A 17,455-nucleotide genomic window follows, 5' to 3' on the forward strand; every position below is an offset into this window, starting at 1 on the left:
TTGCAAGGCAAGACTAAAGTGGAATGAGAATTGGTGCATGATTTTTTGTTCAGAACATTGTCCCCCCATTGTTTCTGAAATTGAGATGCAATAAAGTATGTATAGATTCTTCTGATTGGTTAGCTTGTGGTAATTTTGGCCTAACAATTAACATCAAGAAAACACAGGTTCTCCCTCAGCCAGCACCACACCATCCATACACGGAACTATTGTTTAGAGCAGATGAGAAATTTTGAATATTATTGATAAGTTCACTTACCTTAGCAGTACACTTTCCAGGGACATAAACCCAGATGAGGAAGGAACACACATTATCAGAGTGCAGCATTTAGAAGGCTCTGAAGGAAAATGTGGGAGAGAAATGTCATTAGACTGTATACTGAAGTGAAAGTCTACAGAGCTATTCTGTTAACTTCATTGTTGTATGCCTGTGAAATCTGTGCATGCCAGTAAACTGAATTGCTTCCATTTGAATTATTTTAGGAAGCTTCTGAAGATCACCTGTCAAGATAAGGTACTGGACAGTGACATCCTTTCTCATGCTAATCTGGCAAGCATTCAAACTGTTTTACAGAGTGTAACTTCAGGCTGACCATGTTGTTTGAACGCCACATATATAGTTGCTTAAAAGGCTATTTTATGAATAACTCACTTAAGGCAGGCACTCACATTGTGCTCAGGAGTGATACAAGGATACTTTCAAGGTCTCTCTGAAGAACTTCACAATTGATTGTGTGACACGTGAAACAAAGAGCCATCCAGCAGGTTGTGTCCACATCAAAGAAAGTGCTGTATTCTCTGAGTAAAGCAGAATTGTAGAAGCTCAAAAGAATATAAGATGTAGACATTTAGAGATATTTTCATTCCAAATGTTCACATGGACGATTTGTGATAGAGCCTTCCAAGCTTCCATTTGACACACTGTACCTTGATCCAGCATGGTGATGACATTTTGGTCCTCTTGGAGAATGAAGGACAACAAACCAATTGAATTATCTAGTTGTGCTCCCTGTTTCTGTTCTGCCAGGCCTGGGCTTTGAGATTCTCTTTGATATTTTTGTTGTCTTCCACTTTCCCATGTTTCTGTATCCCATTGACTTCTGGCCCCCTGTTGGCCCTTAATTGCACTGCAAGCTTCCAGACCCTTTGAAGCATCTTTCCTAGAATGTTCTTGCTCAAGATTATTAATGAGGTCTCTAGCTGGCTTTCAGCTTCAGTAGCTAGACCTTTCTCCAAGACCTCATTGACTTCTGGCTGTATCTTTTGTGTAATACTTGTGGGAAAATGATCTTAATTCTGTTTTGCTTTGATTTCTGTTTTTTTTCTTGATTATGATTGGTCTAGTGCCCTTTTTACATTTTTGTTATAGTATATCTGGAGACTTGCATTCTTTATGACCTTTCATGCTCTCATTTTACCAAAAAGTCTGATCTTTATATTTGAACACCTATGCAAAAAAAAAGTTTGCTGTTCATTGTATATGTAATAGGAAACCAAGGAAATTTTATCATACATATGTTTTAATTTAAGGAATGGATTCACCTCAAAAGTTTGAAAATATCTGAAACAAGCAGATATGTGAAAGAAATAACCCTATATGCTTCAAATAATTTAGAATAACTATGCCAAGAAAACCAACTAAAGACAAACAAATTCTTTCATTTCTCTGAACAAATAATTAACTGAAATGGACAGCATATGGTGTAGAATAATCACATGCTTCATGAAAATAGCAGGGACAATTTTGTAAATATAATAATCAAAATAAAAGCATCTTAAGTTCTAAAATAACAAATAAAAATGATTAAAACTTAGAAATTAGCAAATATTACCAGATTGTAAGTAATCTCTTAATCTCTAAGATCTGTTAAATTTTATGTCTATGCCAGTATTGTGCAATAGAAGAATGAGGTAAAATTGGAGCATTTGTTTCCCTGTGGGTACTTGGGTTTTTCATCCTCTTTGACCCTGATAGTCACATCAATTTTATAAAAAATACTGATAAAACTGATTTATCCAGAAATTACCTGGTATGAAATAAAGAGAAACACAGCTTTTATCAGGCTTTACTCCCTCCACCCCCTTTTTTTAAATTCCTGGCACTGACAGACTTTTTGCTAACTTGTAAACATTCTTGTACCTTTTTTCTCCAAGGATTTTCTCAAAGATTTGTCCTTTATTCCATAATAACTAGGTCACTTTTTTTGATCATTATATGCAGAAAATACTTATTCATTCTTAAAATGCTAAGAAAGCCTCAAAAATTATGATTGCAAATGTAAGATTTGTCCAACAGTTTTGAAAACTGATATTTTATATTATACCACTAATGGTAAAGAAATACTTTTCTCATTATCTTTCAGTAATTATATAAAGACATGTCAATAAAACTAACCAGTGGAAAATATATAGAGAAAGAAATGATGGCCACAGTGATTTTTTTATCTCCTATTTCAAGGTTATTATATCACCTTTATGTTCTAACTCATTTACAGAAAGGAGACTTATTATTTTTTAATAATAGCTTTTTATTTTCCAAATATATGCAAACATTTTTTGCAACATTCACTCTTGCAAAAAAACTCATATTCCAATTTTTTCTCCGTCCCCCCCATCCTGTTCCCTAGACAATAAGTACTCCAATATATGCTAAACATGTTGAAATTCTACTATATATATTCCCACCTTTATCATGCTGCATAAGAAAAGATCATATCAAAAAGGAAAAAAAAGCAAGCAACAACAAAAATGGTGAAAATATTATGTTGTGGTGCACATCCAGTCCCCACAGTCCTCTTTCTGAATGCAGATGGCTCTCTCCATCACAAGTCTATTGGAATTGGCCTCATTGTTGAAAAGAGTCATATTTATCAGAATTGTTGTTGCTTGTACAATGTTCTCTTGATCCTACTCATTTCACTTAACATCAGTTCATGTAGGTCTCTTCAGATTTTCTGAAATCATCCTGCTGAAGGAGACTAATTTAAAAAATATATTAAAATAATAATTTGCTTCAGTGTCTTTATTCAAAAACATAAACTAGACCTGTGATTTAATTGAGGGAGAAAACTCTTGGTCAGGAGCTTAATTGGTCAGGACATCAACATTTCTTCTCCAATTTTAGTCTTAGAGAGTTGCCTAGTACATTGGTGACTTGTCCAGGGTCTCAAAACTAGTTTGTGTCAAAGATGAGATTTGGACACAGGTATTTCAGTGTCTATTGACTCCCACATACTTTCTCATTCTTTTTATTTACTTTTTTTTTTTTTTTGAGAATTAATAGGTATTATTTATAACCTTCACAGCATCTGGTTCAGATCTTTCCCTGTTCCTCAAGTTCTCAACACTACTCAGATTCCTGTACTTTTGGCAGATGATTTAATTTACTACTTCATTAAGAAGAATGAAGTAATTGGTTGGTGGTCATTGATCAGAACTTCTTAGGATTGCCACATCTCTGTCTTTTTCCTCTCTTTAAAAAAAATGTCTAGCTAGTTCTTGCTAAGATTACACCCCTTATGTGCGCCATTAATCTAGATCTTTTCTGTTTGATTTCCCTACAAACTAAAACAAAACCAAAACACCAAACCCTTGTCTTGACCCTCTTTTTTTCTTTGTTACTTTAAAATCGTTCAATTCTTTTTTTTTCTTGTCCATTTAATTTCTACTTTCATGTATGTTTTATATTGTAAATAGTAGTGCAGTAGTACATGTATATGATTTTTAAATAAATATATATGCATATGTTTGGGGCTATGTGTTCAAAAAAATTTTTTTTTATAATGAGCTATATAATCATAACTGTTTGGTAACCATTATCTTTGAAAACTCACTGCTTCTGCGCTTCATTTGGGACTACTTTTTTATATCATGACATGTCGGTGTATAGAACACTGAGCTTTGAGTCAGAAAGACTCCAAATTTGACCTTAGATATTTACTAGTGTATGACCATGGGGCAAGTTCGTTAACCTCTGTTTGCCTCATTTTCCTCAATTGTAAAATGGGGATAATAATAACACTTATCTCATGGGATTTTGTGAGGAAAAAAATAACATATTTGTAAAGCACTTAGCACAGTATCCTGAGATATAATGGAGACTATATAAATGCTTATTCCTTCCTCTTCTTCCTAGTCTTAACTGTTTTCTATATAATAGAGACTATATAAATGCTTATTCCTTCCTCTTCTTCCAAGTCTTAACTGTTTTCTTGATCCTATTTTCATCAGGACCGTGATCCATCAATTATTTCATTACTTTCTGAAACTTTAATTTCTTCTACTCCACTGGTTTTTCCCTTTTGCCTATAAACACGCCAAGGTCTCCACAATCCTAATGAAATGGAAACAAAAACTTTTTTATTTATTACTCTAGAGCCAGGTAGGTAGTGTAGTGGATAGAGAGCTGAAGCTTGATTTTCAGAAAGATCTGAGTTCAAATATAGCTTTAGACATTAACCTCTCCTTGCTTTAGGTTTTTCATATAGAAAAATGGGGATAACAGCAGCACCTATCCCCAGGGTTGTTTGTGAGGATGTGCTTTTTAAATTATCATTATTGTTGGCTGTTGTTTTTATTATTAACCCTTCAAACTACTGTTTCCTATCTCTTCCATTTTACTGCCTAACTTCTTAAATGAAGGCTTTTAAAGTCCAATTCCACAAGGTTATATTAGTCTCTTCTTAGTTCCCTGGAGAGAGCAAATTTTCTTCTTCAGATTTTATATAGTACTTTGAATCTTTCTTCATGTTCATCAATTATTTTGTATATTAGTTGTCTATATATGTTGTAACTTTCTTCTAGACTACAAACTCCTTAAGATGGGAGTGCCTTTTGTCTAACCTGTGTATTCTTTTTGTCCCTTCTCAGACAAACACAAACACATTGATACTTTAAATGTTTTTATAATTGAATTGAATTTAGAAGTGTGTGTGTGTGAGTGTGTGTGTGTGTGTGTGTGTGTGTGTGTGTGTTTAGAGAGGTCAGTTGCCATAGAAGATAAAAAACTGGCCTTAAATTAGTTCACCACCATATAGAGTCATATAACTGAATGTGAGGTAGCAAAATTATAATTTATTATCAGTAAATGTTTCATTTACTTTTTATAACTCTTTTACATATCCATATACCTAGGGTTGTGTAAAATTTTCTCATGAAAAAGGGTTTGTTTCAAATGGAAAAAAGTTTAAGAAGCTGTGTATTCTAGGCAACTCATTTAAGCTTGTGAGTTGCAGAAAGGTACTGATCTGCATTGGTATGCTGAAGGTGCTGGTGATGGGAATTTTCTTTAATAAAGGGTTCCCTGAACCAGTCAAATCATAAGTCTAGTCCATAACTTTCTTTTGTATTTATGATCCAAGTTCACTGTGGATGGTTGTCTTGTGTTTTTGTTAAAAGTAATTAATATATTTTTATAGAATTAAAACATGATATTCTTTAGTGGGGGGAAAAAGAAATTGATTGTGAAATAAAGGGCACAAAGTATGAAAACAATACAGAAATTACCAATATTTTTAAACATTTAAATATATGTTTTTAATCTATTAGAAAGCTTGTCGTTGTTTTGTTAGGCAATCGGGGTTATGTGACTTGCCCAGCTTTACATAGTTAGGAAATGTTAAGTGTCTGAGGCTTTTTTTCAACAGTGAGATGAATCAGACCTGTTCCAATTGTTCAGTGATGAAGAGAGCCATCTATACCCAGAGAGAGAACTGTGAGAACTGAGTATGGACCACAAGATAGCATTTTCACTCTTTTTGTTGTTTGCTTGCATTTTGTTTTCTTTCTCATTTTTTTCCTTTTTGATCCAATTTTTCTTGTGCAGCAAGATTATTATATAAATATGTATATGTATATTGGTTTTAATATATATTTTAACTTGGTTAACATATTTTGGATTACTTGCCAAATAGGGGAGAGGGTGGGGGGAAGGAAGGGAAAATTTGGAACACAAAGAACTTTGTTTCATGAAAAGAAATTCATGTCCTTGTATGAGGAAATCATTAAAATGGATTGTTTTTATTAAGTAGAAAGGAAAAAACTTTGGTAATTTGAACTCTCTAGAACAAGATGGGATTATTATTTTCTCATATACAATATTTTGAATCATGTCGATCTGTAGTTTATCTGTTTAAGACAGTATTGCAGTCTCGGTAGTGTGCATAAAAGGGTTATTTGTTGTGGAAAAAGTTCTTATTTTTTTAAAAAATTTTTATTTAATAATTACTTTATATTGACAGAATCCATGCCAGGGTAATTTTTTTACAACATTATCCCTTGCACTCGTTTCTGTTCTAATTTTTCCCTTCCCTCCCTCCACCCCCTCCCCTAGATGGCAAGCAGTTTTATATATGTTAGATATGTTGCAGCATATCCTAGATACAATATATGTTTGCAGAACCGAACAGTTCTCTTCTTGCACAGGGAGAATTGGATTCAGAAGGTAAAAATAACCCGGGAAGAAAAACAAAAATGCAGATAGTTAACATTCGTTTCCCAGTATTCTTTCTTTGGGTGTAGCTGCTTCTGTCCATCATTTATCAATTGAAACTCAGTTAGGTCTCTTTGTCAAAGAGATCCACTTCCATCAAAATATGTCCTCATACAATATCGTTGTCGAAGTGTATAATGATCTCCTGGTTCTGCTCATTTCACTTAGCATCAGTTCATGTAAGTCTCGCCAGTCCTCTCTGTATTCATCCTGCTGGTCATTTCTCACAGAACAATAATATTCCATAACATTCATATACCACAATTTACCCAGCCATTCTCCAGTTGATGGGCATCCATTCATTTTCCAGTTTCTAGCCACTACAAACAGGGCTGCTACAAACATTTTGGCACATACAGGTCCCTTTCCCTTCTTTAGTATTTCTTTGGGATATAAGCCCAATAGAAACACTGCTGGATCAAAGGGTATGCACAATTTGATAACTTTTTGGCATAATTCCAGATTGCTTTCCAGAATGGTTGGATTTGTTCACAACTCCACCAACAATGCATCAGTGTCCCAGTTTTCCCGCATCCCCTCCAACATTCATCATTATTTTTTCCTGTCATCTTAGCCAATCTGACAGGTGTGTAATGGTATCTCAGAGTTGTCTTAATTTGCATTTCTCTGATCAATAATGATTTGGAACACTCATATGAGTGGTAATAGTTTCAATTTCATCCTCTGAAAATTGTCTGTTCATATCCTTTGACCATTTATCAATTGGAGAATGGCTTGATTTCTTATAAATTTGAGTCAGTTCTCTATATATTTTGGAAATGAGGCCTTTATCAGAACCTTTAACTGTGAAGATGTTTTCCCAGTTTGTTGCTTCCCTTCTAATCTTGTTTGCATTAGTTTTATTTGTACATAAAGTTCTTATTTTTATAAAACTATTTGCAAAGAATTGGGAATGTTTTAATTTTGAAAGCCATAAGTGCTTATCAAATGATCAAATAGTTTTTATCCTGATCCTGATAAAGTAAAGAAAGAAAGAAAGAAAAAGAAAGAAAGAAAGAAATGTTGACATTCAAGTATAGCTATTTTGATTGGACTCAGATTGGAAATATGATTTTATGCCAATTATTCACATGTGACTGTTCTCAGTGGTAGCTCTGCAAATTTCAAGATATTGATTATTAAACATAAGAGGCCTGAAAAATCATAGTTCAGAAGAATTAGTTTTTCTATTGATATTTATAATTTATAAATATAATTGTAATATAAATTTATAAAACTTTCATGATAATAAAGCTGAGAAGTTAAGGCCAAGTGGCATAAAATGTAGTAGACATTTGGTCATTTATTAGTGAATATAATCAATAGAGTGACCCCCAGAGTGAGATTTTTAAAAACTTGAAGAATTTTTAAGTAATTGACTTTCTGCTTTGCTTTGACAGCCTCCAGTTCTTTTTTCCTTCTGTTTTTTAATATAGCTTTTTATTGACAAAACATATGCATGGGTAATTTTTCAACATTGACCCTTGCAAAAATTTCTGTTCCAACTTTTCCCCTCCTTCCCTCCACCCTTTCCCTTAGATGGCAAGTAGTTAAATATGTTAAAGTATATGTTAAATACAATATATGTATACATATTTATACAGTTGTCTTGTTGCACAAGAAAGATTGGATTTAGAAAGAAGATAAAAGTAAACTGGGAAGAAAAACAAAAGTGCAAGCAAACAATAACAAAGAGTATAAATGCTTTTGCTGGGTATATGTATCTGGTTCTGTTCATTATTGATCAATTGGAACTGATTTGGATCCTCTCATTGGTGAAGAGAGCCACTTCCATCAGAATTGATCCTTGTATAGTATTGTGTTGAAGTGTATAATGATCTCCTGGTTCTGTTCATTTCACTTAGCATCAGTTCATGTAAGTCTCTCCAGGTCTCTCTGAAATTATCCTGCTGGTCATTTCTTACAGAACAATAATATTCTATAACATTCATATACCACAACTTATTCAGCCATTCTCCAATTGATGAGCCTCTACTTAGTTTCCAGTTTCTGGCCACTACAAAGAGGGCTGCCACAAACATTCTTGCACATATAGGTCCCTTTCCCTTCCTTAAGATCTTTTTGGGATATAAGCCCAGTAGTAACACTGCTGGATCAAAGGGTATGCACAGTTTGACAACTTTTTGAGCATAGTTCCAAATTGCTCTCCAGGATGGTTGGGTTTGTTCACAACTCCACCAACAAAGCATCAGTTCCCTGTTTCCCCACATCCCCTCCAACATTCATCATCATCTTTTCCTGTCATCTTAGCCAATCTGACAGGTATGTAATGATATCTTAGAATTGTCTTAATTTACATTTCTCTGGTCAATAATGATTTGGAACACCTTTTCATATGGGTAGAAATAGTTTCAATTTAATCATCTGAAAATTGTCTGTTCATATCCTTTGATCATTTATCAATTGGAGAATGGACAGCCTCCAGTTCTAAAGGTGTGCAGTGTATGTGCATAAAACTTTAAGTAAAAATTAATCAAGTTCATTTGAACTTTTGTTGAAATTATTTACATTTGGGATTTTTGTTAATTGTTTTGAAAATATAATACTTTCCATTAATAGAATGAACATATTTAACTCTGTCATGATCAGTAGGATTATTAATGACTAAATGATACATTTATTATATTTTACATTGGGTTGAGCTTTAATCCTCATCACTTTTTAATGCAAGTAAATTACATAAGCATTTTTAGAAGTTGTAAAAATGGTTAAATTTTTCTTTTTATAAAGTTTTCCAACTTTCTAAAGAGTTCTTTGTGGCTTAGAAGTGAACCTGAGTTTTCAAAGTCTCTATCTTGACAGACTAAAGATCTTAGAAAGTCTCCTTATGTGGAAACATACTTTATATAGGCCTAATTATGGAGTCTCTATTTTTCAAGGATGGGCCTAAATAAGTTTGAAGAAGTCTCTCTCTCTGTTGGTCATTCAGAAAGACCATCTATTAAAGTGTAGAGTGGTTGAGATATGTGTGTGTGTGTGTGTGTGTGTGTGTGTGTGTGTGTGTGTGTGTGTGTCTATGTGTGAGTGCAGAGTATACTTAAACTGTCATAAAAATCATGAGTCCCGAAATGCTGAAGTTCTGTTTTATTTAAAATTAAAGAAAGGTGACTCCTATTTATATTGAAAACAGATATTTCTACTTTTTAAAGTATGTAATTCTGATTGACAGTCTTTAGTTACAGAGTTAATGTATGTGGTTTTTTTTTTTTTTTTGTTGTTGTTGTTGTTGCTTAAATATTTATCATGTATTGAAAAAACAAAGTAAGGTATGTGTCTTCTTAAATTCTTATTGATGACATATTGGTGGAATCATTTTACTCATAGACATGGTAGAGAACAACTTGTTCAATTTCCCCAGTCTTAATAGATAAGTTAATTGAGCAGAATGTTAAGTACCTTAAGGTAAGGGATTGTTTAACTTTTAACTTTGTAGTGGCAATGTTTATAGTATCTTGCATTTGTAGTAGGCACTTAAGAAATTCCTTTATATTAAATTTAAATGAAATTAAGACTCAGAGAGATAAATTAATTTGCTTAAGTTTACAAGACTAATTAGTATAGTGTTAGTTGTTAGGATAGAATGTTGATTTTGTAGAAACAAAATAGATGACTTATCTTTTCCTTTATACTCTTTGTTCTTCTAACAGTGATTTCAAACTCAAATGAAAACCAGTTCTAGAGGTCAAATATTGAGTTTAGAAAACCATAAAATAAACATTTTGTACATTGTTTATTTATTTATTCTGTAAACATTTCCCTTAGGGGTAGTGAGCAGTAGATAGAGTGGCTGACCTGGAATTAAGAAGACCTGAGTTCAACCTCAGCCATTTATTAGCTGTGTAACCCTGGTCAAGTCACTTAAACATGTTTGTCTCAGTTTTTTCATTTGTAATATGAACTGAAAAAGTATGGCAAACCACTCCAGTATCTTTGCCAAGAAAATCCCAAATGGGGTCACAATGACATGACTGAAAATGACTAAAATACTTTTTATATACTTATGCATATATACATATTTGTGTACGTATATATACACACACAAATATCCAGAACAGGGTCACCATGAGATATTAGTTCTCAAAATCTGTCCAAAGTTTGCCTGGGGATCCATAAGGATAGAAGTATTTTCATAATAATTCTAAGAATTTTTAATTTCTAATAAGTAAACATCAGTTGATATGATTGACATAAATAAATGATTTTGGAGGGATTATTGCTCAATAATTTTATATGTGTAATGGGGTTCTAAGAACAAAAAGTATGAGAATCATCATTATGGAGAAAGGATTCACACTCTCAATAAAAAGAAAATATTCCCCCTGAAAAGTAAAAATCACGTTTGAATCATTTCTTTTAAAACAAACAAAAAACAAATTAGAATTCACATTCAGTGATCTTTCTCATGGCTAGGTAAAAAGATTACATCACTTCTCACGAAGCCTGAGCCTGAAATATGATAAAATGGAAAGTGTTTGAGATTTGGGTTTAAAATCTTAAATAAATTCTTGTTTTTGAGGAGATAAGTGGAGATAAATGAATGAAATGGAGCCAGAGTATAGTCTCAAAACAATTTGATAAGAGCAGTCACTGAAACATGCTCTGATGGTTAAATAAGCTTTCAGTGAATGAGAATTGACTTCTTGTAGTTATAAAATTTAATTGAGCCACTTCAAGACAATATTTATTCTAATCATCATCTTAATGATTTTTTAAAGTTCAGCTTAGAACTCTTAAGCAAAAGGCAAATAATAAGTTGAGGGCATGGTATTAAGATGAAGACAACGAAAAAGCAAAATAAAACACACTTGATGAAATGATGTTTTGGAAACTGGAAAGAAACAGCCCTGGGCTAGAAACTACACTATTAACCAGGAACTAAATTTTTTATTCTGATATCTGACATTCTGAAAAATCTTTTTTCTTTCCTACCAGAAAATTTAAAATAGATGTACGGCAGTATTTCCTATAATGGAGCCTCTAAATTATCACTGGATTGAAGTGAAATTGCTTTAGTTATATTTGAATTCACTTAGAGAGTTTGTGTGGAAATCTCAGTTCACCTATGTTAGTATGGGCATATCATTTAATCTCCTTTCTGAGCCACAATTTACTCATTTGTAAAATGAATGTCTTTAAATTTATGATCTTAAGCAGTTTGGATCCACAGTAACTTGGTAACTCTATTCTTAAAATGATAAAAGGCTTAAAGAAAAATGGGTATCTACTATGTCTACTTTAGCCAAATTTGCATAAACATCCAGCAGTCTTTTTCAGAAGAGGCATAATATTTAAATATTACTTCATTTGATTCTTACAACCTTGGGAGGAAGATGCTATTACTAACTTTTATCCTAGTTAAGGAAACTGATATACAGGTTGTGATTCGTTTAGGGTCACGCAGGGACCTTTTTTTTGACCATTTTTGAACTCGGTCTTCCTGACTCTAAGGCTAAGATTCTAGCCAATAAATTTATAAAAAATAACCACAACAACAAAGACATTTTCAAGAAAATGTAAAACATAAGCCTAAGCCTCTGTTATCAATCAATCAATCAGTACTATATACTTGGCACAATGTAAAAGTGAGACATTTTTAATAGTGTCCAGTCAACTCATGACACAGACTCTACGAAACTCCTAAGTAGGGCCCAAACTCGATTTATTTATTTATTTGTTTGTTTTTATTAAAACTTTTTATTTATAAAACATATGCATGGGTAATTTTTCAGCACTGACCCTTGCAAAGTCTTCTGTTCCAAATTATCCCTTCCTTTTCCCTACCCCCTCCCCTAGATGGCAGGTAGTTCCATACAGGTTAAATATGTTAAAGTATTTGTTAAATCCAACATATGTATACATATTTATACAGTTATTTTGCTGTGCAAGAAAAATCGGATCAAGAAGGAAAAAATGAGAAAGAAAAGAAAATGCAAGCAAACAACAACAGAAAGAGTGAGAATGCTGTGTTGTGGTCCACACTCAGTTCCCATGGTCCTATCTCTGTGTGTAGATGATTCTCTTCATTACTGAACAATTGGAATTGGTTTGAATCATTTCAGTGCTGAAGAGAGCCATGTCCATCAGAATTGATCATAGTATAATCTTGTTGTTGCTGTGTATATATGATCTCCTGATTCTGCTCATTTCACTTAGCATCAGTTCATGTTAAGTCTCTAGAGGCCTCTCTGAAATCATCCTGTTGGTCGTTTCTTACAGAACAATAATATTCCATAACATTCATATATCACACTTTATTCAGCCATTCTCCAATTGATGAGCATCCATTCAGTTTCCAGTTTCTTGCCACTCCAAAAATGGCTGCCACAAACATTTTTGCATATGTGGGTCCCTTTACCTTCTTTAAGATCTCTTTGGGATATAAGCCCAGTAGTAGCACTGCTGGGTCAAAGGATATGCACAGTTTTATAACTTTTTGAGCATAGTTCCAAACCAAATTAGATTTAACTGTAAGTGGGAAATCTTTGTTTTTGTTATTATTATTCAGTCATGTTCTAGTCATGTCTGCCTCTTTAGGACCCTATTTGGGGTTTTCTTGGGTAAGTTATTGGAGTGTGTTTGCTATTTTCTTCTCCAGCTCATTTTATAAATGAGGAAAGACAGTCTTAAGAGATTTGGCTTGAGTCACACAAGCAGTGTCTGAAGTTGCATTTGAACATATTCTTCTTTACTTCCGCTCAGAACCCTATCTACTATGCCTTGCCACCCCATACCTTAAAAATATGTAGTTTTAAAAAATTATAAAATAGCAATGAGTATTATAAAAACCTCAACATGGGCTCCATTTGATTTTTATATGGTTAAAGAACACTTTGAAATTGAAGGAATTTTAAAAAATTGGTTCAATACTTGTCATTTCTGATGAAACTTATTTGCACAAGCACAAGATATATGTTAATATATTCCCATGCAATTGTGGTTTCTTCTAATACAGTTTTTAACTTGACCAATAATGTGGATTTGGACAATACCAAAAAGAAAATGGAGCTGTACCAAAAGGAAAACAAAGATGTCATTCAGAAAAACAAGCTAAAACTAGTAAGTTCTTTACTTTTATGTTTTCCTTTATTTTAATAGAATTTGATGCTATTTAAATGGCTTTTCAACACCAAAATCAACTAATATTTTGGTCTAAGGTCTAGTTCTGATAAAAAAGACATGTTACAGTGGTGAAAAGAAGCTCTTTTGTTGATGATGTTAAAATTTTAACATATTTCTTTTTTAAAAACCTGAATATGTGAGTTTATCTGTGTATTAAATGTTACTTTTGCTAGCATATATATTCTGTGCTACGGTTTCATTTGGACAACAGCCATGAAAATCTCTGTTCATTTTTATGTTGGGAGAATAGTAGCTTTTTCATTTGAAAGGGAAAGAAAATTCCAGACACAGGCATTTATGTAGCTCCCAAGAGGGGGAATGAAAAAAAACAAAGGCCCTGTTAATAAAAAAGTAAAATGAATTATAATAAAACCAGAGAAACAAACTTTTAAGCTAATGTCAGTTTAGCTTATTTTGCGGGTTCATTTTTTTCCCCCTTAATGTAGCAGATGGAGGCGTTACTCTGATTTAAGTTGGTCAAAATATTTATTAGTCGTCTTATTAAATTAAAAATTAATTTAAACACTTATTGTAGGACCAAAAGAATGTATTTAAAACACATTTTGCAAAGAAAAAGGACTATATGTATACTGTTGCCTTTTTAACTCCACTTTAATCTCTCATTTGAGAGAAGTAGAGAAAGACAATTTAAAAATGAATTTATAATTTGGAATTTACTCTCAATATAATAACATGACCTGTTGAATCATAGACTATTAGAGCTAGAAGGAAACAATATTGTCTAACCCTTTCATTTTATAAATGCAGAAAATAAGGCCTAGAGAATGAAAAATGTCATCTAGGATGTAACAGTTTAATTTTTATTTTTGTAAAAAAAATTTTTTTCCCTCATTACACGTAAAAACAAATTTTAAAATATTTTGAGTTCTATGTTCTCTTTCTTCTTTGCTCTCCATTGAAAAGGCAAGTAATTTGATAAAGTTTTACATGGCCAATCATGCAAAACATTTCCATATTAGTCATATTGAGTCGGGTACTTTATACATCTTGGCAGTAGAACTCAAATCGTTCTTCTCCTTGATTATTTCTCTCTCCATTATTCCATGTTTCCTCTCTTAAACCATATTGCTTCTGAAGGAGTAAAGCCCTTTGATATCTCACATTGATGATAGATGTTCTCTCTGTCTCAGTGCTTTAGAGGACTTTTTCCAAGTTTCTTCACACTTAGGCTGATTTCCTTAAATGGAAGTTGAGGATTCATTAATTGAGTTGCTCCAATTAAAAAAAAAATCATTTTAAAATTGACCAGAAAGGTCTTTTTCTCTTGTACCAGAGAAATATAATATAATATATAAAATAATGGAATAAAATGCTACTATCAGAGTTTTATACTTAACCTTGAAATGAAAAATTATTTCATTATTCAGTAAGAATGTGCTATATCCATATTCTTTTCATGGTTTTAAACCAGAAAAGAGACCTGTGGTTACAATAAGTGAGTTAGCTAATTCCAGCATAGTTGTGCTATAAAAAGTAGTCATATTTACAGTTTTATATGGAACTTTTAAAACAAAGTTTTGGATTTTTTTGAGTCTTAGACATTTTTTTGGAAGGATGCCATGAATGCAATTAGAGTCATCTCTGCTCTTCTGGAATGTTTAGATCTCATGTTTTTTCATTTAGATTATCTAAGTCTAAATGTTCTCAATCAATATCATTTATGACATGTTCTCTATGCAGAACAGCATATCTATGCAGAAAAATATAACACTGTACTGTCTGCTTGTGTTTCTAATATTGTAAAAAAAAACTGAGCAGTACAGCAGTACATTTCCAATGGAGTTATAGGCTCTCTTATGTCAATAGCAAAGATATCATTGGGAAATTCCCTTACATGGCTGCCATGGATTAAGTAAGGTCCAGTGATTCTTTTTCACATGGTTGATATCTTTCATTAACTCCAAGAAATAAATTCTCTTGATTTTGCCTTTATGTTAAAATAACTCAGAGGATTATGTTTAAAAAATATGAGAGTTATATCAAAGGTTGTTTTTTTATGCAATAAAGTAACTCAGTTATGCCACAGAGAAACTACTGTTCAAAGGGCCAATCGTAATTTTTTTCAGTATTCTGTCAACAAGAATATCATTTAGATTCGGTGAAGTTGGTTCTTCTTTTTCCTTCTTCTTTTTCCTTCTTCTTCTTTTTCCTCCTCCTTCTCCTCCTCCTCCTCCTCCTCTTCCTCCTCCTCCTCCTCCTCCTCCTCCTCCTCCTTCTCCTCCTCCTCCTTCTTCTTCTTCTTCCTCTTTTTCTTCTTCTTCCTCTTCCTCTTCTTCCTCTTCCTCTTCTTCTTTCTCTTTCTCTTCTTCTTCCTCTTCTTCTTCCTCTTTCTATTCCTCTTCTTCCTCCTCTTCTTCTTCCTCCTCCTCTTCTTCCTCTTCCTCCTCTTCCTCCTCTTCTTCCTCTTCCTTCTCTTTGCTGTTCTTCGCTGTTCTTCACTGTTCTCCTCCCCCTCCTCTTCCCCTGCATTTTTTATTTCCTTCACAGGTTAATTGTATATTATTTTAAAGTCTGATTCTTTTGTGCAGCAAAATAACTGTATGGACATGTATACATATATTGTATTTAACATATACTTTAACATATTTAACATGTATTGGTCTACCTGCCATCTGGGGGAGAGGGTGAGGGGAAGGAGGGGAAAAATTGGGACAAATGGTTTTGCAAGGTCAATGCTGAAAAATTACCCATGTATATATCTTGCAAATAAAAAGCTATTAAAAAAAAAAGAGCTGCCACAAACATTTTTGCACATGTGGGTCCCTTTCCCTCCTTTAGAATATTTTTTAAGTAAAGTAAAATAGATGACATTACAGGGGAAAACAATTAGATTGAAATACACATTTAGTTTCCCTTTCCAAGTTCACAAAGTCCTGCCCTAGTAGGATGTAAAGTTCTAAAGAATAGAGCGCATCTTACTTTGTAATCTGAGTACCTAGCACAGTGCATAGTAACTACATAGTAAGCTTTTATAATGATAGTTGATTGATCAATTATTCAGCTAGTTCAAATGATCATAACCCATTAATTAGTCTTTCTTTTAGCATCTTTTCTCTCCAATATATTCATCACACACTTTATACACAAGTATGACTGTCACTTCTCTGCTCAAAAATTTTCACTGGCTTCCTATTGCCTACATATATTAAAATATAAATGTTATAGTCTGGCATTTAAGATTCTCTACAATTTATTTCCAGCCTATCTTTTCAGTTTTATTTCAAATGATTTCCTTTCATGTACTCAATAATTAAAATCAAATTGAACTAATATTCCCTAATTTTTATCTTCATTCATTTGTTTAGGTTTACTTTTCTTCACGATCCAGTTTCATGAAATCAATTTTCATGAAATATTCCTTGATTGTCCCCATATCCCTTTCTCCTCTTACCTCCCCACATCCTGACAACCCTCCTTCCTCCCCTCCCTCAAGTGAAAGTAAGCTTGCCTTCCTAAAGTTTTCCTTAAGGTTTTGTTTGGATCTCTTCTTGAGCCTCTGTGATATTATGTCTAGTCTCATACTAATTTATGTGCTTCTTATATGCCTCCAGTTGGCCTTTTAAGGTTAAGAACTATGCCCTTTGTCATTCATCTCTGTTAATCTGACCTAGTGATAACTTGAATCTAGTAGATGTGTAATATGTGTTTGTTTGATTGAAGTGGTTTTGGCAAAATTCCCAAGAGTATAAATATTCTCTAGTTTCCTTGCTGTTCTTCTGCTCACTGCTAGTAGTAGTTTAGAATTAGTTCTTCACAAAGCATGGCAAGCAAAGAGACAGATATATTTATGATACTGTAGTCTTT

The 17,455-nt window shown here is 33.0% G+C and overlaps 1 protein-coding gene and 1 long non-coding RNA gene across 3 annotated transcripts in view; one reads left to right on the plus strand and one right to left on the minus strand.

Moving 5' to 3' along the window:
• LOC127549600 (uncharacterized) overlaps window positions 1-17,455 on the minus strand; it is a 1,392,683-nt gene that overhangs the window by 396,243 nt on the left and 978,985 nt on the right. The window lies entirely within an intron of this gene.
• Window positions 1-17,455, plus strand: part of MNAT1 (MNAT1 component of CDK activating kinase) — a 288,411-nt gene that overhangs the window by 119,184 nt on the left and 151,772 nt on the right. For both annotated transcript variants that reach the window (XM_051977776.1, XM_051977775.1), the window contains exon 4: window positions 13,464-13,567. In XM_051977776.1, coding sequence (XP_051833736.1) covers window positions 13,464-13,567 — 104 coding nt within the window. The remainder of the gene's footprint in view (window positions 1-13,463; window positions 13,568-17,455) is intronic.

This window comes from Antechinus flavipes, chromosome 2, assembly GCF_016432865.1.
Source record: "Antechinus flavipes isolate AdamAnt ecotype Samford, QLD, Australia chromosome 2, AdamAnt_v2, whole genome shotgun sequence".
NCBI classification, from domain to species: domain Eukaryota; kingdom Metazoa; phylum Chordata; class Mammalia; order Dasyuromorphia; family Dasyuridae; genus Antechinus; species Antechinus flavipes.